This window comes from Carcharhinus amblyrhynchos, chromosome 2, assembly GCF_965287045.1.
Source record: "Carcharhinus amblyrhynchos chromosome 2, sCarAmb.v2.hapA, whole genome shotgun sequence".
NCBI classification, from domain to species: Eukaryota; Metazoa; Chordata; class Chondrichthyes; order Carcharhiniformes; family Carcharhinidae; genus Carcharhinus; species Carcharhinus amblyrhynchos.
Window position 1 is genome coordinate 75,258,714 of NC_137325.1, and position 21,146 is coordinate 75,279,859.

The following is a 21,146-nucleotide window of genomic DNA, read 5'->3' on the forward strand; positions in this document are numbered from 1 at the left end:
TCACTGTGCTCAAACTGGCATGGAAGGGATAATTTCATTGCAGTGCTAATGTAAACTTTTTTGTGACTAATAAACTTTATTCCACTTGTTTGCACAATACCTCAATAGATACAACTAAAATAAAGAAAACTAATTATTCAGAGGCTAGATTTTCTTCTCCATTATTTAGAAAAAGAGGTAAGGAATGAATCCAACAACTACAGGTTAGTCAGTTTAACATCTGTGTTGGGGAAGTTTCTGGAGACAATAACCTGGAACAAAATTAATTGGCATTTAGAAAACGTATGGGATACCCAATAAAATTCAGCATGGATCTGTTAAAGGAAACAGTGTTTAATCTTCTTTGAATTCTTTGGTGATGTTACAGAGGAGGCTTGTGATGGTAGTGTTATGTATCTGAACTTCCACTGAAGATCCACTGCCATGCAATAGTTTTCAGAGCAAAATTAAAGTCTGAGAGATTCAGGCAGCATGGATACAAAATTGGCTAAGTACAGAAGGCAGTGAATAGTAGGAAATGGTTGTTTTTCAGGCTGGAGGAAGGTATACAGCAATCTTCCTCAGGTGGTCAACAAAAAGGGCCTGGGCTTGGATATGGAGGCATAATTTCAATGTCTGCAGATTGTATGAAACTAAGAAAACATTGTGAAGCAAAGTTATTAAACAATTAGGGGGGATAAATAGACTTCAAGTGGACACAGGCAGACTGGTTTAATAGGCAGACACATGACAAATGGAATTTAGCACAGATAATTGCGATGTGAATTTTACAATGCAATTTTGAAGAGAACAATGAGGCAAGGCAAAATGATCTACTTGCTACAATTTTAAATGGATTTCGAGAAGCAAACAGCCTGGGCTAAGTACTCAAATTTTCTGAAGTTGGCAGGACAATTTAAGGAGGCAGTTAGAATGCATATGAATCTTTTGCTTTTCAGTGGATGAATCGAGCACAAAATCAGCTAAACCTTTTACAAAACGCTGGTTAACACTCAAATATAGTATTCAATTTCAGACACCACACTTTAGGAACGATGTCAAAGCTTTGGGAATAGTGCAGACAAACAGGTGGACAGAGTGGTGAAGGCAGCATTCAGCGTGCTTGGTTTCATTGGTCAGAACGCTGAATACAGGAGCTGGGATGTCTTGTTAAAGTTGTACAAGACGTTAGTAAAATATATATATTTTACATATTGGGCTGAAGGGCCTGTTTCCATGCTATAAACACCTATGAGTTTATAAAATACAAAAACAGAGCCGAGGTGAGGAACTTCAGGTACACAGAGTGACCAGGAAAACTGGGGTCGCTCTCATAGTAGAAAAGGTTGAGAGATTTGAAAGCGGTATATCAAAATCATGAATGATTTTGAAGTAAATAAATATTCCCAGCATCAGAAAGGTGGTATTCAGAGGACAAAGGTTCAAGGAAATTGACAGAAGAACTACAGGTGATATGGAAAGTCCTGTTTTTTAGAAAACGAATTGTGGTGATCTGAAATGCACTGCAGAAAACATGGTAGAGACAAATTCAATAGTAACTTTCAAAAGAAAAATTAAATACTAGAAAGGAAAATAATTACAGGGCTAAGGGAAAATAATAAGGATTATTTGGATAGTTTAACCAAAGTGCATTAATAATCAAAATGATATGAATGGACTTCTAATGTTACGCCGTTGTTTAAGAAGGGTGCCAGGCAAAAGGCGGGGAATTATAGGCCGGTTAGTTTAACGTCTGTGGTAGGTAAAATGTTAGAATCCGTCATTAAGGAGGAAATTGCGAGGCATCTTGAAGGGAATTGCTTGATAGGGCAGACGCAGCACGGTTTCATTAAAGGGAAGTCGTGTCTGACAAATTTACTGGAGTTTATGAGGATGTGTCTAGGGCAGTGGATAGAGGAGAGCCGGTGGATGTGGTCTTTCTGGATTTTCAGAAGGCGTTTGACAAGGTACCTCACAAGAGGTTATTGCAGAAGGTCAGGGGACGTGGAGTTGGGGGTAGGGTGTTAGCGTGGATAGAGGATTGGTTGTCAAATAGGAGGCAGAGAGTGGGGGTCAATGGGTGCTATTCGGATTGGCGGTTGGTGACTAGTGGGGTGCCCCAGGGGTCGGTGCTGGGGCCTCAGCTATTTACCATTTATATAGATGATCTGGAGGGGGGAACCGAGTGTAGGGTGTCGAAATTTGCTGATGACACCAAGATTGGGGGAAAGGCAAATTGTGTGGAGGGTGTGGAGAGTCTGCAGAAGGATCTAGATAGGCTGGGCGAATGGGCCAGGAATTGGCAAATGGAATTTAATGTTGGCAAGTGTGAGGTGGTCCACTTTGGTAGGAAGAATGGTAGGAAGGACTATTACTTACGTGGCGAAAAACTGCAGCAGGCGACGGTGCAGAGGGACCTTGGGGTCCTTGTGCATGAGTCGCAACAACCCAGCCTGCAGGTGCAGCAGGTGGTCAGGAAGGCTAATGGGATGCTGGCCTTCATAGCGAGGGGGATTGAATAAAGAAGTAGGGAGGTCTTGCTGCGGCTGTATAGGGCATTGGTGAGGCCGCAGCTGGAGTACAGTGTGCAGTTTTGGGCGCCGTACTTACGCAAGGATATTTTGGCCTTGGTGGGAGTGCAGAGGAGGTTTACTAGGCTGATACCGGAGTTGAGGGGGTTGAGCTATGAGGACAGGCTGAATAAACTAGGCTTGTACTCGTTAGAGTTTAGAAGAATGAGGGGAGATCTCATTGAGACGTATAAGATGATGAATGGGATGGATAGGATAGAGGTGGAGAGACTCTTCCCGCTCAAGAAAGACAGTAGGACTAGGGGGCACAGCCTCAAGATAAAGGGAAGGCGGTTTAGAACAGAGTTGAGGAGGAACTTCTTCACTCAAAGGGTGGTGAATCTCTGGAATTCTCTGCCCGTTGAAGTGGTGGAGGCTGCCTCGCTAAACATTTTTAAGAAGCGGGTTGATGGGTTCTTGATAAGAGAGGGGATTAAGGGTTATGGGGAGAGGGTGGGAAAGTGGAACTGAGCCACGACAGATCAGCCATGATCTTATTGAATGGCGGGGCAGGCTCGAAGGGCTGGATGGCCTACTCCTGCTCCTATTTCTTATGTTCTTACGTTCTTCTGTTCTTCTACTACATTATTCATTGATTCTACAATTGAATTTGGCTCTAAAGCTGCATTCCCAAAGGCCTTTTAACTGCATAAATTTTCCTCAGTCAAGTCCTTCACAAAATTGTGGATGGGTTCCCAACTCAATTTTGGGAATGTGTTATAGAATCAGAGAGAAATCTGATTCTATTAAAGCATTAAAATGATGTGAACAGCAGAAAGTTTCAGAGCATTGAATTTTGGTATTTGCAAACTATAAGCATTCCAAGCTGTTGGAGGCCTGATTACTGGAACAGAAAGATCCCAAGATCACTTAGCAGAGATTAGGAACAGGCAAGCTGAGTTACTTTGAGTAAAGCGAGAAATCCAACAGAGCCAACCACACCAGTGAAAGGAGGTCATTTACTGAACATTTCATTTGGCTAATCATAGAATCCCTACAACGCAGGAAGCCATTCCGCCCATCGAATCTGCACTGACCACAATCCCACCCAGGCACTATTCCCACAACCCCAAATATTCTAACACTAATTCTCCTGACACTAGGGTCAATTTAGGATGGCCAATCAACCTAACCCACACATTTTTGGACTGAGGGGAGAAACCAGAGGACACCCACGCAGACATAGGGAGAATGTGCAAACTCCACACAGACAGTGACCAGAGGCTAGACTGACCTAGGCACTATGAGGCAGCAGTGCTAACCACTGTGTCACCATTGTAGAATCCTATTGTAGAAGTTTTAGCAAGTCAGCCAAGGTAAAGGGATCAACATGCAATATTTCTTATTGAGTATACAGCTGTCACATACCTTTCTTTCCTAACATTCTTCACCCATCCTTCTTCCCTCCCACCGCCATCCCCCCCACCCCACTCCATGATGCACAAAATCCTTCACGCGCTCTCTCTCACCCTGCGAAAGTTCCTTAACTCTTATCCTCAAAAATCCAAAAGTCTTGATATCATTGAATCAATCAATCTAGGGCCTGAAATCACCCCCTACAATGTAGTCACTTGAACTATAATACTGACAAATAAATTACGTCACATTTTTTAAGCATTAGTCAAAAGAATGCCACAGAGAAAGGAGCCCCCCACCCCAAGACTTTGGACCATCAGCTTTTTAGATAAAGGTCCTAGAACTGTTAGGCAAGCGATATTGTTTGCAACTGAAAATTTGTACAGCAGACGACAGCTAAAGATTGCTTTGTCAAGAAAGGCTTTACAGTTCCTGCTGCCACTCAACCACAATTTTTTGGTACAACTGTCAGTTTGGAAAATATTTTTCCATACGCATTTACATGCGTTATAAGAACATAAGAAATAGGGGCAGGAGTAGGCCATCCAGCCCTTCGAGCCTGCCCCGCCATTCAATAAGATCATGGCTGATCTGTCGTGGCTCAGTTCCACTTTCCCACCCTCTCCCCATAACCCTTAATCCCCTCTCTTATCAAAAACCCATCAACCCGCTTCTTAAAAATATTTAGCAAGGTAGCCTCCACCACTTCAACAGGCAGAGAATGCCAGAGATTCACCACCCTTTGAGTGAAGAAATTCTTCCTCAACTCCGTTCTAAACCACCCCCCCTTTATCTTGAGGCTGTGCCCCCTAGTCCTACTGTCCTTTGAGCTGGAAGAGTCTCTCCACTTCTATCCTATCCATCCCATTCATCATCTTATACATCTCAATGAGATCTCCCCTCATTCTTCTAAACTCTAACGAGTACAAGCCTAGTTTATTCAGCCTCTCCTCATAGCTCAACCCCCTCAACTCCGGTATCAGCCTAGTAAACCTCCTCTGCACTCGCTCCAAGGCCAAAATATCCTTGTGCAAGTACGGCACCCAAAACTGCACACAGTACTCCAGCTGCGGCCTCACCAATGCCCTATACAGCCACAGCAAGACCTCCCTACTTTTATATTCAATCCCCCTCGCTATGAAGGCCAGCATCCCATTCGCCTTCCTGACCACCTGCTGCACCTGCAAGCTGGGTTTTTGCGACTCATGCACAAGGACCCCGAAGTCCCTCTGCACCGTCGCCTGCTGCAGTTTTTCGCCACTCAAGTAATAATTCTTCCTACCAAAGTGGACTTCCTTGCACTTGCCAACATTAAATTCCATTTGTCATTTCCTGGCCCATTCGCCCAGCCTATCTAGATCCTTCTGTAGACTCTCCACACCCTCCACACAATTTGCCGTTCCACCAATCTTGGTGTCATCAGCAAATTTCAACACCATACACTCGGTTCCCTCCTCCAGATCATCTATATAAATGGTAAATAGCTGAGGCCCCAGCACCGACACGAGGCACTCCACTAGTCACCATCCGCCAATCCGAATAGCACCCATTGACCCCCACTCTCTGCCTATTTGACAACCAATCCTCTATCCACGCTAACACCCTACCCCCAACTCCACGTCCCCTGACCTTCTGCAATAACCTCGTGAGGTACCTTGTCAAACGCCTTCTGAAAATCAAGACAGACCACATCCACCGGCTCTCCTCTATCCACCGCCCTAGACACATCCTCATAGAACTCCAGTAAATTTGTCAGACACGACTTCCCTTTAACGAAACCGTGCTGCGTCTGCTCTATCAAGCAATTCCCCTCAAGATGCCTCGCTATTTCCTCCTTGATGACGGATTCTAACATTTTACCTACCACAGACATTAAACTAACCGGCCTATAATTCCCTGCCTTTTGCCTGGCACCCTTCTTAAACAACGGCGTAACATTAGCCGTTTTCCAATCTTCCGGCACTTCCCCGGAATCCAGCGACGTCTGGAAAATAACCACCAAGGCATCCACTATCACCTCCACCATTTCTTTCAGAGCCCTCGGGTGCATTCCATCCGGTCCTGGGGACTTGTCCACAATCAGCCCCTCCAGTCTGTCGAGCACCACCTCTCTAGTAACAGTAATGTCATTGAGACCCTCCAGTCCTACCACCTTTCCATCTCTAACACCCGGCAAATTATTCACGTCCTCCTCCGTGAAGACCGAAACAAAAAAGTTATTCAAGACCTCAGCCATATCCCCATCCCCTACCACTAAGTCCCCCTTCTCATCCTCTAAGGTTCTGATGCACTCAACCTCACAAAGAAATTGGACATTCATAGCATGGAACCCTCGTGTATTATAATTTATGCCCTTCTGCACATAGCTACATGTATCATGTAAATGGTTCCTACAACTGGAAAAATTCTACTACACTGCAAAATTAACTATATTTCAGCCATTGAACATCCATTATCCATTTAATACAGTGGTCTACAGATTGAGTTACTTGTCATGTTTCTCATGAAGTCCACAATAAACCCATGGAAAATAGATGGAGCGCCAATGTACTTTTCATTGTCACCATTAGCATCATGATAAAGCTGTATTTGGTTCTAGGTCTAGCAAGTAGCTGGTAGAATCTTTGGAAAGCACAACCTCGTGGTCACATGTTTAGCCCATCTGGGTCTACAGTTCTGATATAGTGGGCACTTACAGCTTCATGTAACTATCACCTTTGGTGCTATACCAATCTGGTAATCATGCAAGGCTCTACACAAATGGTCCAAAACTGCTAATTTCCTCTCATCTCCCCATAATTCTGAATTCTCCTAACAAGGCTCTAGTGAGACACCTTGTTAAATTCCTGTGGTAAAACCTTCTGCAACTTTTCTCAGATTTCTTTAAACAGTCTAGGCCCTAGACAGTAGGGTACATGCCAACAGGGCCTCATTCATTGAGAAATTTGTTACTTTTGTACAGCCAATTCTTTTGATACACAGTGATGTCTACCAATTATCTCAGAACTATAAATTGGGCATTTTAACCAATCATTGGTAGACTGCCGAACAAGGATTCCATAATAACTGAAGGTTTATCTATAGGAAATGATGTAAAGTCCTGCAAGATCATTTACAAAATTCAAGTTGGAAAAAGGACCATTTAAATTAAAATTTTGAAGGATTAATGTAAAAACTATTACAATTTGCAGCAGTTTTTGATGCATGCCAAGCTACAAAAAAAAAACTCTTGGAACATGCATACAAATTAAGAGTAGGCTATTTTGCCACTCAAGCCTGCTCAACTATTTAATAAGATCATGGCTGATCTCACTGTGATCTCAATGTTACATTCCCATCTACACCCAATATCCTCTGACTCCCTTGTAGGTCAAGAATCAACCTACTTCTGCCAAAAATATTCAAAGACTCAGTCTCCACCATTTTCTGGGGCACAGCATTCCAATGTTTACAACAGAGAAAAGTTTTTCTTCATCCCAGTCTTAAATGGAATACATCATTTTTAACCTATGTTCTCTCATAGCATCTTTGTTACCTTACTGATTACATTCTAAAACTGAAATTCAATGTAGAACTGAAAGCCTTCTTACTGTTAATTCTGAAAAGAGTTATTAGAAATGTGATTAATACAGATTATACCACAGATTGCACGTCTTTCTCTGACTCAAATACAAATACACACGATTATATACTACTGAAGATGATGACATTTATCTTCCAACAATGAACATGTTAACCCCAACTTCATTGGTGCCACTGTAACCTAATTGAGGCTCTCCCTCATGAAGAAGTCTCTAGGTTCACCTGAAAGGTACTTTTCTCTAGTGCCTAATAAAGGCAGTAGTGTCAGAGCAGCAGAAGAGAAGAGCTTCTATCAACCATTTTATGGGGCTCAGCGAAAATCTTGCAGCCAATAAGCTAAGTTACCTCATTGTTTCTCTAGAAAAGTGGCCAGAATGTGAATTCTTTACACAATTACAAGCAGTTCATATTTCAACATCAATCAATCCAAAATACTTGCAATACAAGTGGGTTGAATCAGATTTCTGATTGGTTCATATTAACAAGACTTACATATAGTTTCTTTTTGTTCAGCTATGCATGTGCCATTTCTCACAGAACAAGGCTTTCAGGCTACTCTGCAACTAAGGAAAAACATTGCTGTAGAATAATTCAAAATCAAATCTGATCAAGCTTGACAGGTTCTAAAGTTAACAATGTTAACATTACTGCTTTCAGAGAAGTGGGTAACACCCACATTCCTGAGTTGGGATATCAACAGTCAGAAGTCTCACAAACACCAGGTTAGAGTCCAAATAAACTGGTGGGAATCTAACCTGGTGTTGTGAGGCTTCTTACTACATTTATCCCAGTCCAACATCGGCATCTATACATTTGGGACATCTACACAGGAGGAGTCTTAACATTAAATTTTTGCTAGACTGGGAGCAAACATATGTCAACAAGCAAATGGGCGATGAATGAACTTGGGAACCATACAGAGTTGTAAGTACGCTTGAGATTACTGAGGGTGGAAGATGAGAAGAAGTTGACAAGGGAAAAGTAGAGTTTAGTAAACAAAACTCAAATGTAATGTACACTGTTAGCAACATAATATGCTCCCATTTTGTGAAAATAACTGCAGTTTGTATGATCTCACATAGAACTAATCTTTCACCCTTGGTTCCATACCATTAAGTTTCAACTATACTTTCTAAGGCAGTGATTCTCAATCTTTTCTATGTCACAGCACACATTACACAATAAAGAATTTTGAGGCACATCTTCTAATTTCTCCAACTGAGCTGCCCTCTAGCAAAAGCCTTTGCTCTCTAAAAATCCTCTTAAAACACATCAAGCCATCTGCTAATAATTATTTTCATACTGTAAGAAGTTTACAATTAATGCCTTATCACTAGTTCCATGTCAAATCAATATTGTTTATGTACACAATTTAAAAATTCTTCCCCTTAAATAATTCAATTCTTTCAATGTGAAACTTCAGAAATGCAGGAAATACTATAAGCAACATCTTACCAACAATATTCATGAGACATTTGGGCCTGCCTCTGTGAGCAGAGTCTCTTGATCTGGAGAGGTCTTGATCACTGACAGGCGCTCCCTCCTTTTGTTAGCTTTTACACAAGCTAGTGTTGAGAACGCCAACTAGCACAAGTAGGTTGTAGGAAACGGTAAGAGTAAAGCTATACACGATCTGAAACAGATGGATATTCTTGACCCGCAAGCAACCAAAATGTATCCTGGGGCATCTCTGCAAACTTCAAGTATGATGCCTCATGAACTTTTCAAATTCCTCTTTTTCTCTTAATAACAATGTCATTGGTTATTCAAAAGAGCACTAAATGGATCACCTATCATGTTGGTCTTCAATCTTTGTGGAGAGGAAGCAGCATGCAAACTTCTTGCAGTATTTTAAGATGTGCGTGGTTTTATCAGCAGAATTTGCTAGTGCCAGCTTACATCTCATTCGATTTGACCCATTTGCCAGTTTTTCTTGCCAAGAGTCCAGTTTTGATCTGAAGCCTTGAAGTTTATCTGGCAGCAAGAATGTTCTCATTTTTCCCCTGCATTTTAACATTCAACTCAATCAGATGGCTGAATGTATCTGAAAGATATGCCAGCTTAGCACACCAAAAATGATCACATATCAAATCCTTGTGTGGCAATTCATGCAGAGCTGAAAACTCTTTCAGCACGATGAATTCATAAACATGAGAGAAGATGTTTCCCCAAGACAGCCTTCACATTTAAGTGCTTGAGTGAACGCTGGTACTAGGCTCCCATCACCACACAAAATACACTCAATTTCAAAGGCTGTGCCTTCACATAATTCACAATTTTCACCATTTGGTCAAATACTGAAGTTGCTCAGACAGAAACACAGAAAATAGGGGCAGGAGTAGGCTGTATGGCTCTTAAAGCCTGCTCCGCCACCGCTTTCAATGGCTGCGAATTCCAAAGGCTTCCACTTTCTGGGTGAAGGAATTTTCCCTCAGTCCTGAAAGGTTTGTCTCTTATTCTTAGACTATGCTCCCTTGGTTCTGAACTCCTCCATCATCAGGAACATTCTTCCTGCAGCTATCTCACTTCTTTGGCAGAATCAATGTCCAATATTACACAGACTTTTGAATGATAGCAGAATTAGGGTTTCAGCAATGGTATGCATGAGTTCAGCTATCAGGTAATTTATTTCCTTCACATCATCTGAAACCTATCTATACAAAGTCACGCACACAGGTTTTGCTTCACATTTGTTCTTCCAGGCGCTTGAAGTATTGTACATCCTTGCTGAAGAGTGAACAGTGTTTTATATTGAAACGGCACTTCAAATTGCTTGGTACCACTGAGGCATTTGGAAGCTTCTCACTGCAATTTAGGCATTCTGGGGCAGCACAAAAGGCATCACCAGTCCATGAAAATCCCAAGTCCAAGCCATGGACAAACCTCACTTTTTCCTCCTGACGTTCTGTCCTTCCAGTCATACCTGAATTAAAGCAGAATACTTTGCTTCTCTTCAAGAACTTATCCATAGCAAACTGTGGTCAAACACACCACACGAATGCCCTCAAGCATCAACTTACAAGTATAATTTCAGCTCTTCAGCTGTGTCAAGCAGAACACTGTGGGTCCAAAGGTGTACCCTTACCCAAATGCCCCACAGTACGAAGTTACCAAGTTTCAGTTGTCTTCTTGGATCTTTGAGGCTTCTTTTGGGGTCTCTTCAACTACTAGGACCTTTCTTGTACCCACTTCACTTAAGATCTAATCTTCACAATACATTCTCTAATTGGAATTGGTTTCTCCTTTTCTTAGCACCTTGTCTTCTTCCCTTATTAGAAACTTTGTTTTTTTTTAAACTTCTCCCTGTCCCCTCTTGGTTTTTAGACCTCTACCCATCTCCCTCGCTTCTCCTGAGTTTTTGGACCCTAAATGAGTTTTTACTTTTTGCACAGGCGCTCAGGGCCTTCGTCTTCAGCTTGGTGATTGGCATCTCATGTCCCAAAGAACCATGGGCCTCCTGTGCACATACCAGCTGGGAACATGTGCCTGTGCATGGACCGAACCAATGTTAAAAAAAATCTGAAGTGGACATGGGCCCTTCCCTGGCCGATCATGCATGGGAAGCCTGAGATTTGTCAGGACTTAGTAAGGCTAGCCAGGAAGCTGAAGATAAAAGTTAGGTTTAATATATTTAACATAAATTTTGAATCATTTTCAACCTTATTTCATGGCACACTTGGGGTGCCTTCACAGCACACCAGTATAAGGCCTTGACCTCCTTCTTAGTAAGAGGGGGCAGGAGCCATTACCAATCACTCCCACAGACAGGAATCAGGGCCTCTGTTCCTCACACTCCACTGTTTAATCAGCTGAACAATCTCCACTGTCATTACTATTGTCTCAGCCAAACCCTATTCCTGATAAATGGTTTAAATCAGCTGAACTATCTTCATCCTCATTGTCATTGCCTCCAATTCCTGACAAATTTCTAGGAAAGACTTTCTCAAGTTTTTTTTTTGAAAAAAAACAATACACACAATGCCATTTTCATAGATAATCTCAATTAAACTGCAATAGATTTAGAAGATTTGAGAACTGGGTTTCAAATGTTCTTAAATGTATATTATTGTAACTGCCAAAGGCACATTTTTGTATGTTTCCCCAGGCATAGGCCCTGTTTATAATAAAATGCCTAAGACATGTTCCAATCTTGTTTACTAGATGGTCTTGATCATTTCACAAAGTGATGCTTTCAATGAATGTTCAACAAACTCAAAAATTACCAATTACTGTTTGGTGCCTTAATATGAAAATCATACAACAGCTCATATTTAAAAAACATTTCTAACATAAGGCAATGCCCCAATGTGCTTAACAGGGGCGCTGTAAAACAAAGAAAGCATCCATCCACAAGAGGAGATATCAGGTCAGATGATCAAAAGCTGTGTCAAAAACTCTTATCGCTAGACTCTTAAATCCAGAGGCTCAGCAAATGTTTTGGGAACCTGGGTTTGAATTCCGCCATGGCAGGTGATAGAATCTGAATTCAATAAATTAAGAACCTACTGATGACCACAAAACCATTGTCAGAAAAACAAATCTGGTTCACTAATGTCCTTCAGAGAAGGAAATCTGCCATCCTCACCCAAGCTGGCTACGTTGGCTCCAGAGCCACAGCAATGTGGTTAAGTCTTAACTGTCCTCAGGCAACTAGGAATGTGCAATAAATGTTGGCCAGTCAGTGACACCCATGCCACGAACGAATTTAAAAAAAATGGCAAAGCAAAGAAAATTGGGAATGCACCAGAAGTTAGAATTAGAGGATCCCAGGTATCTTGAAAAGTTGTGGTGCTGGAGGATATTAGAGATAGAGGCAAGGGCGTGAAGGGAATTGAAAACAAGAATGAAAATTCTAAAATCAGGGCACTGCTTGAGCGGGGGCCAATGTAGGTCAGTACAGAGGTGAAAGGGAATAGGACTGGAAGCAATTTTAGATATGGGCTGCAGAGTTTTGGCTTCAATTTTACATAGGTTAGAATGTGGGAAACCAACCAGGAGAGTATTCAAATATTCAAGTCCAGAGTTAACAAAGGCATGGATCAGGGATTCAGCAGCAGATGAGCTGAGACAGAGGCGACATCAAACAATGCCATGGAAGTGAAAATAGGCAATCTTAACAATGGCACATGAGGATGACATCAGAAGCTCATCTCAGGATTAAATGTAATACCAAGTTGGCTAAATCTCAGACTGTTGTCAGGGAGAGAGAGATTGGTTGATAGCCAATGAACAGAGTTTGCAACCTAGACCAAACAGAATGGTTTCAGTCTTCCCAATATTTAATAGGAGGGAAGAATCATTTTCTCTTAGAGAGTTACACAGCTTCAGAACTCAGAAAATAGTGGAAACAGGGCAGAGGTAGATAAGTTCTTGTTAGACAACGGAATCAAACGTTATCAGGGGATAGATGGGAATGTAGCATGTTCATGGGGCCAAATAGACTACTTCTGCTGCTATTTTGCATGTTTACATCCTGTACAGCATGTCAGATAAGCAGTCTTACAATTTAGCAACAGGATTCAAGAGTGGCATTGTTGATTTAGGGTTGGATATCATCAGCATATATGTGAAAACTAATGCTGTGACTTCAGATGGTGTCATCAAGGGGCAGCAAATGGATGAGAAATAGGAAGGTGCCAAGGATAATTTTTTTTGGAGATACCGTAGGTATGAGCAGAAGCAGGAATAAAAGTCACCAGAAGCGATTCTCTGATGAGATGGAATGGAATGGAATGGTGACAGCTGTTGGATGATCAGCAGTCTAGTGGAATAGGATCAAGGGAAAGATTCATCTCCTTTTAAATTTATTTATTAGCGTCACAAGTAGGCTTACATTAATACCGCAATGAAGTTACTGTGAAAATCCTCTAGTCACCACACTCCGGCACCTGTTCGGATCCACCGAGGGAGAATTTAGCAGGGCCAATGCACCTAACCGTCACGTCTTTCAGACTGAGAGGGGAAACCGGAGCACCTGGAGGAAACCCAGGCTGACATGGGGAAAATATGCAGACTCAGCACACACACTGATCCAAGCCAGGAATCCAACCCAAGTCCCTGGCGCTGTGAGGCAGCAATGCTAACCACTGTGCCACCATGCCACCCTAGATCTGATAAGATGACATCGGAGAGGGTGAGAGGGGAACTAGGGAAAAAAAAAGAATGCAAGGTCAGAGAGACATTTAATCAGGTAGTCTGGTGGAAGAGAGAGACATAGCAAAGGCAGCTAATCAGATTGTCTTGATCTTAGTGACAAAGAAGTTCATCAGCTCCACGTACTTTTTGTAGGCAGTGAGGGTGGAAATGGTAGGGGAATGGGTTTAAGTACATATATCCACCTTAAAATAATCAGCCATTTCTCTTGCAACCACTGTTTAAATGCAACAATTTCTACAAAAGCATGAAATGTAACATGTCTTTTTTCATTAATAATGGTGACTTTTCCTCCAGCATTTTTCTGTCTTAGGTTACAGAGAACTGGCCACACAGCTTCCTATTAAATATGATCCTCACAAAATTATTTACGGAGCAAATGGACCTAGGACAGATTATGATTAGAACAACAAAATCTATACTTAATCTACCCTGTAGATTCTTAACAATTCAAGTGGACTCAGTATTTCACATCCACCATTGCCAGAAACCTTAGCAACAGCGCTTTAAAAACAATCCAACAAGCTGAATTACAAACTTAAAAATCAAATCATGTTCATATTCATCTTATGGCTAAGCTGAGAATTGTATTACAAGTAGTATCAGTTTCATCCCTTTGTTCAAACTATCACAAATCACTGCCAATTAAAAAATGAACAACAGGGCTTAAGGGCATTCTCAATGAGGTTCACAAACAGCAGGCCCCTTTTTCCATTACAGTTGTATGATATAATTAGTATAAATTGATATAAATCTGCTCACAATCATTACCATAACTTTAAGGCAACATACACATAATTTGCATATCAGTAAAAATTGCAGATAATAGAAATCTTAAAAAATTCCACAATAGTGGAAAGACTCAGCGAGTCAGGCAGTGTCAATGGAAACAGGAGGATGATATTGAAGTCATAAGTATTTATGACCCTTCAGTAGTTCTGAACAGATCTTGGGGCTATTAATAATTCTTGAGACACTGTGTCCAATAACATTTGGAGCCAATCCACTTCGCCATTCCATTGAAACACATATAGGAAAATGGATGATTAAATAAGCCTGTAATAATATTTATAGAATAGAATCCCTATAGTGCAGGTGACAGCCAATTGGTCCATTAAGTCTGCATTGAATACAATCCCACCCAGGACCTATTCCTGTAACCCCACATATTTACCCTGCTAATCCCCCTGAAACGAGGGTCAATCAACCCAATTTGCACAACTTTGGAATGTGGAAGGAAACTGGAGCAACCAAAGGGAATCCACACAATCACACGGAGAACGAGCAAACTCCACAGTGACAGTGACCTGAGGCCAGAATTGAACCCTGGTCCCTGGCACTGTGAGGCAGCACTGCTAATCACTGTGCCACCTTGCCACCCAATTGTGCATCAATAAAGAAAATCATCTTAAACTGAGATTTAATAAAACTGATTTAGAACCCATTGACTTCAAAAGTAGTTTAACATATACTCAAAAAAGGGTGGTGGGGAGGGATGTAGAGCTCTAGGCAAAGAGCAGGGTCTTGGGACGAATAGGATAACACTTTGTAGTTGCTAGTACAGGCAAGAAAGGGTCAAATGCTGATCAACCAATGCTACCTGTCAGAACAGTTGGATACTGTTTGTGCTAATCATGCTGAATTTAACCGGGGCTTCATATCTGGCTTATAGTCAAAAGATCAGATGCTAACTCTTTGCCCCCGGAGCTACTGAACATAGCCAGCATTATTTTTTGTTTACGTTCACATCAGCAAACTGACGCGAAAGCAGACCTGGTGACTGAGCCAGCGGAAGGAGTTGTCTCTGGTTTGCCATCCCGGCCTGAACCATAACACACCCACAGGAGCAGTGTAAACTCAACAGCACGGCTCTCGGCCCGGCCCTGCCATCAGGCCCACCATGCTGGCCTTTGATGAGCAACGGGAACACAGGGCCGCAAGCCCGAGAAAATCCTTCCGGCCTATGAGAGGAACTGGTAGTCCGTCTGCTCCGTGCTTTCCTCCCACCGGCATCGCGGCTAGTTTACTCACACATGCTCTTCATTGCCGAGTCGCTCTCCTCCTTCCCGGACATAACGGCTACCGCTCGAGCTCAGGCTGCTCGTGCCCACCAGGCTCCTGACGTCACCGCGTCCGCCCGCGCATGCTCCGTCTCTCAGCGCTCCAGCACCGAGCTCAGCAACAGCCTGGTTTGTGTTTCTATAGCGCCTGTAACTATTTAAACTGGGCCCTGGCCTGACAAGGGCTGGGGGTTAATTAAACAAAACGGGACACATCCGGAAATATTAGACAAACAAGCAGGTCGGGCAACATTTGTGGAGAGAAATACAAGGACTGAATAAGGCTGATGATCTTTCATCATGACTGTCCTGAGATTTTTTTAGATGCTCCGAGCTATTGTTGTTCTAATACACCCTTGAAAGCATCAGTCTTTTAAGGGGATATTAGAGCTGAGCAAAAGCTTGCTGAAAGCACATGCCACACAACTGATTTGTTCACGACTATGCCAGCATTTATTGCCCTTGCGTTGTAGGTACACGCACAAACAGAGACTGCTGTTAGGAAGGGAATTCAAGGATTTTGAAAGGTGTTGAACATTGTAGAATTATTAGAGAACATCCCTACTTCTTACCATGGAAGGGAGGTCATTGATGAAGCAGCTGGTAATGGTTGGGCCTAAGGTACTATCCTGAAGAACATCTACAACACTGTCCTCAGACTGAGATGATCAATCTCCAACAACCATATCATCTTTCTTTGTGCCTGACATGATTTCAACAAGTGGAGAGTTGTTTCCCTGATTCCCATTGACTTCAATGTTGCTAGGGGTCCTTAATGCAAAAGGCAGTGAGTCTCACCTCACCCCTAGAGCTGCTATTTTATCCATGTACGCTCAGGTCAGGAACTGATTGACCCTGGCAGAACCCAAAGTGAGCACCAGTGAGCAAGTTACTGCTGAGCAAGTGCTGCTCGACAGCTTTGCTGATGACTCCTTCCAGCACTTGTTGATGATCAAGAGTAGACTGATAGGGCTGTAATTGGCTGGGTTGGATTTATCCTGCTTTTTGTAACAGGACATTCTTGGGGAATTTTCTACATTGTGGGTGAATGCCAGTGTTATAGTGCCTGGAACATCTGGCTAGGGGCGCAGCTAATTCTAGAGCACAAGTCTACAGTACTATTGCCAAAATGTTGTCTGAGCTCATAGCCTTTGCAGTATCCAGTGCCTTCAGCTGTTTTGACCATCTGACTGTATACCACTGTCTACCAGCCTAGAGTGTGCCTGGGTCTGTGATAGGACATACCCAGAGGTTATGATGGTGGTTCTGGGACATTTTCTGTAAGATATGATTTGGTGATTATGACTTTGTCAGACTGCTGTTTCACTAGTCCATTGACAGTTTTCTGAACTTTGGCACAAACCCCCAGATGTTCGTAAGGAGGACTTTACAGGGTCAATAGTGCTGAGTTTATTCTTGTCGGCATCTAAGTCGATTGTACAATTTTGTTCCTTGTTGTAGATTTTGTAGCGATTTGATACAACTGAGTGGCTTTCTCGGCCATATCAGAGGCATTTGAAGAGTCAACCATATTGCTGTGGGTTTGCAGTCATGCGCAAGCCAGATCAGGTTAGAATGGCAGAATTTCTTCCCTAAAGGACATTAGTGAACCAGATGGATTTAAGACACCGGCAGCAAAGATTTGGATGACAAGTTCATAGAGGATAGACAGTGGGAGACCAGCCTAGAATGTGCTGGAATAGTCAATCCAGTGGTAAATAAAGACATAGATGAGGGTTTCAGTAACAGAAAGGCAAAAGGTATTCTCAGCAATGGAGCAAATATTGTTCAAAAGTTCATATAGGGATCAGATATGACAACAAGGTTACGTACAGTCTTATTCAGCCTCATACAGTTACCAGGGAATCGGACTTGGATCATCATTTTATGGCAGTAAATAAAGACAATGGCTCACATCTTCCAAATGTTTCACTGGATAAAGTTTCTGTTTTTACAGTACTGGATAAGCAGTCTGATAACTTAGAACCAGTAGACAAGTCAAGAAAGGTGGTGCTGAGTTAAAGTTGGGTGTCACCCACATTCATGTGAAAACTAATGTTGTGGTTTCAGATGTCACTAAGAGGCAGCATGTAGATGAGAAGTAGGAGGGGACCAAGGATACATCCTCTGGGGCCACCAGGCTTAACAGTGCAGAAGTGGGAAGAGAAGCCATTGCAACTGATTCATGGATTATATTTAGTTAAATAAGACTCAAATTAGACAAATACAGTCCCCCTCAGCCAGATGATGATAGAGAGTCATTGGAGCAGAATTTTGTGATCAGCCATGTCAAAGGCTGCGGATTGATTGAGGAGAACAACGAGGGTACTTTACCTTTGTCTAAGACACACCGGATATCATATGTGGCTTTGCTTAGAACCATTTGGCACAGCAGAAAGTTGAGTGAAGAGATTGAGATGTAAAGTTTAGGAAAGTAGAAGGTCAGAGGAGGCAATCTGTGCTTCGATTTAATTAGCAAAAAAAATCAGATATGCCAATCCTACCATGTCATAAATCAAGAGCTAGGCTCTTGAAAATTAAGAGATTTTGGGTAAAGATCATGTTATTTTCAAACCTAAACCAATATGGATTGACAGTTGGCTTATAAACCTCATTGGTGAATTCTTTAACCTCTCCTTCTGATCAGTTTTCATTATATTTTATGGATGTGAAAATGCTTTGCGAAATTTATTCTTTTTCAAAAGATACCTGTTTTCCCTGCACTCCATCTTCCCTACAGAATAGAACGATTCTGCTATTCGACCATTCATGCCTTTGTAGTAGAACAGTCTCATTGCTCTTTCCCTATTTCCTTGGTAACATTCTCCTTTCAAGTATTTATCCAATCCCCTTTTGAAAAACATTGAATTTGCTTCTACCATCCTTTCAGTCACTTCATTCCAGATCACAACAACTACCTGTATGTTATTTTCCTTGTGTTGTTAACTGATTCATTTGTCAATTACATTAAATCTGTGCCCTCCAAATACAAATTTAATCAACCAACTAACCTAAAAACTAAAATACACATGGGTTTAAATCATTTCCTGCGTCCTGGAGGTCATGGGCTACTTTTGGAATTTGTGAAGTCTTGTTTTTGAGACTTATGCCAGAATTCTTACTAAGATGAATACCTCTTTCCCAAAAACCAACAGCCGAAACTTGGCTACTATTCCTGATGTTATGTCCACAGCTGATGTTATTGCTGAGCAAACCAGACCCCAGTGAGAAGTCCATCTTACTGATCATGAACTGTTTTTTAATTGTGCAAATGAGAAGGAATAGCTACTGACTTCACAAGCATAAAACTCAAGCAATACCTTTAGAATTAAAAAAAATTATATTAAAAAGAAAAAGAAGTACACCACATAAAGTTACAAATTGGAAGTCTTACAGAACAACTCCTTAAAAACATGCTTTGTCTAAAGTGCGCAATTAAATTACATTTTTGGCAATGAACCCTCATAGATAATGACTGCAAAAATCCAGAAAATATTATCCAAATCAAAAAATTGTTGTCATTTAATAAAGGTACATTTCATGATTTCTCAGACACTTCCATTCTGATGTGGATTTCAAAAGGAAGTTCAGAAACAACTGATTACTAGAACAAAAGACTCTCCTGGCTTAACACTGAGTGGCTGCTTCAAATTCAAATTTTTTATGGCTTTTATTCATCCCCACAAAAGAGCTGGTATTGAGGGATTTCCTCCATAGCAACTCAACTCCGTAATACATCCCTTCACATAAATATCTTTTTCCCTTTTCTCTCAAGTTCCATTGTCCTTAAGAAACCCTTTGAACTCAACAGAGGTGATTCACCCATCCACTGTACTAATTTTTTAGTGCAGCGGGTCAGGAGGTTCAAGCGGCGCCTGATGCACAGATTCGTGCTGGTCGTTCCGCCCTTGTAGCGATTCCCAGTGCCGCATTTCTGGTGGCATCAACTCTGTGCCGGAAATCAGCAGGCAGTTGCATATATTATTCAAGTGCACAGTTAGATATATATTAAGTCTCTGGCCCGCTAGCCTCTCCCCCACTCCCCACCTGCCAGCAGTATTTCATTCCAGCAGGGTTTACAGCAGCTCCCCACTTTTGGAGAGGAGTGGCCCAACTCTGCTGGAGTGAAGGGAGGGCAATTGGGGCACCCCAAGTGTCGGATGGGAGGGCCTCCTGGGCATTGCTACCTTGGCACTGCCCAAGGGGCAAAGCACCAATGCCCAGGAGGCACCTTAGCACTGCCCACCTGTCAGTGGGCAGTGCCAAGGTGGATGGGACCTGATGGAGGCAGGGCCTGATGCGGGAGGGACTAATAGGGGTGGATCAGTGAGGCGGGGTGGGTCCCACAGCCACTTTGCACCTCGGGATCCAGCGGAGGGAGGGAGGCCAGCCATCAGGACTGGGCATCTTAGTGAGGAATGGGGTTGGAGACAGGGAGAGATTGATCTGGGGTTGGGGGCTGCATGGCCCGTGATGCGGGGGTCATGGGGCTGGCCAGCAATCAGAAGGCAGGCAGACAGGGGCCACCGTGTATGCATCAAACTCAGCATTGGCAGATCGGCGCATCTCAGTCTCCTGTTTAGCACTCTGCTGCCAGCTTCTCCAATGGGACCTGATTTTTAATTGAGACTCCTGCTAGTATACAGAGTGTGTGCGATGCATTTCAAAACTCCCACTGAAAAAAACAGCGTGATTTACTCCAGTTTTCACGCGCATGCAACACTTAAAATTTTTTTGGGAAACCCCAGCCAGCTTCTCCAAATATAAAAATCGTCAGTGTTTTCTATTCTGCCTCTATTTTCACGTCAATAAAACTGAATATAACTGTCCCGGTTTACTCATGGAACCCTTATAAGATGCAGATGATCTTTACTACCTCTGAACTCCCTTTTATCTCACAATGCAAATATTTTATCCAATCTATTTACTTGTAACTCAAACTCACCGTAACCTTTCATTACAAATTCACAAACCTAACACCTTTAACACATTTCACCTTTTAGACCTAACAGTCTGTCTTTAGTAACCTTCTCCTGTTTAATTAACCCTGATCTCACACCCATACCTCACGGCCCATGACCCCTGCATCACTGGCCATGCAGCCCCACCCCCACCCCCACCCCCAAGCATGCCTGGGGCAGCCTACCATCTGTCCCCTGTACCCCCCACCCCACATCAACGTCTTCCTATCTCCATCCCCATCTTCCATCTAGATGCCCAGCCCTGATGGCAGGCGTTTCTCCCTCTGCTAGATCTCAAAGTGCAGAGTGGTTGTGGGGCACCCCCATCCCCAACCCCACTTACTTTAAGCAGAAAAAATAATTACACAAATATAAAAATAACACCATAACAAGCAGCTCCTTCAGGCTAAGACATAGACAGTGGCTGAAGCCCCTTTCATTGATGACAAGAGTCACCACCACCACCAAAGTCCTAGGTAGTGGTT

The 21,146-nt window shown here is 42.5% G+C and overlaps 1 protein-coding gene across 13 annotated transcripts in view; it reads right to left on the reverse strand.

Annotated features, from left to right (window-relative positions):
- The window catches only part of phf14 (PHD finger protein 14), a 230,068-nt gene extending 214,287 nt beyond the window's left edge, over positions 1-15,781 (reverse strand). For all 13 annotated transcript variants that reach the window (XR_013888988.1, XR_013888987.1, XR_013888985.1 and 10 more), the window contains exon 1: positions 15,672-15,781. Coding sequence is in view for 5 of the 13 variants with exons in the window: in XM_080207547.1 (XP_080063673.1) it covers positions 15,672-15,714 (43 nt within the window). In the remaining 8 variants the exon portion in view is untranslated. The remainder of the gene's footprint in view (positions 1-15,671) is intronic.
- Between the last annotated feature and the right edge of the window lie 5,365 nt (positions 15,782-21,146).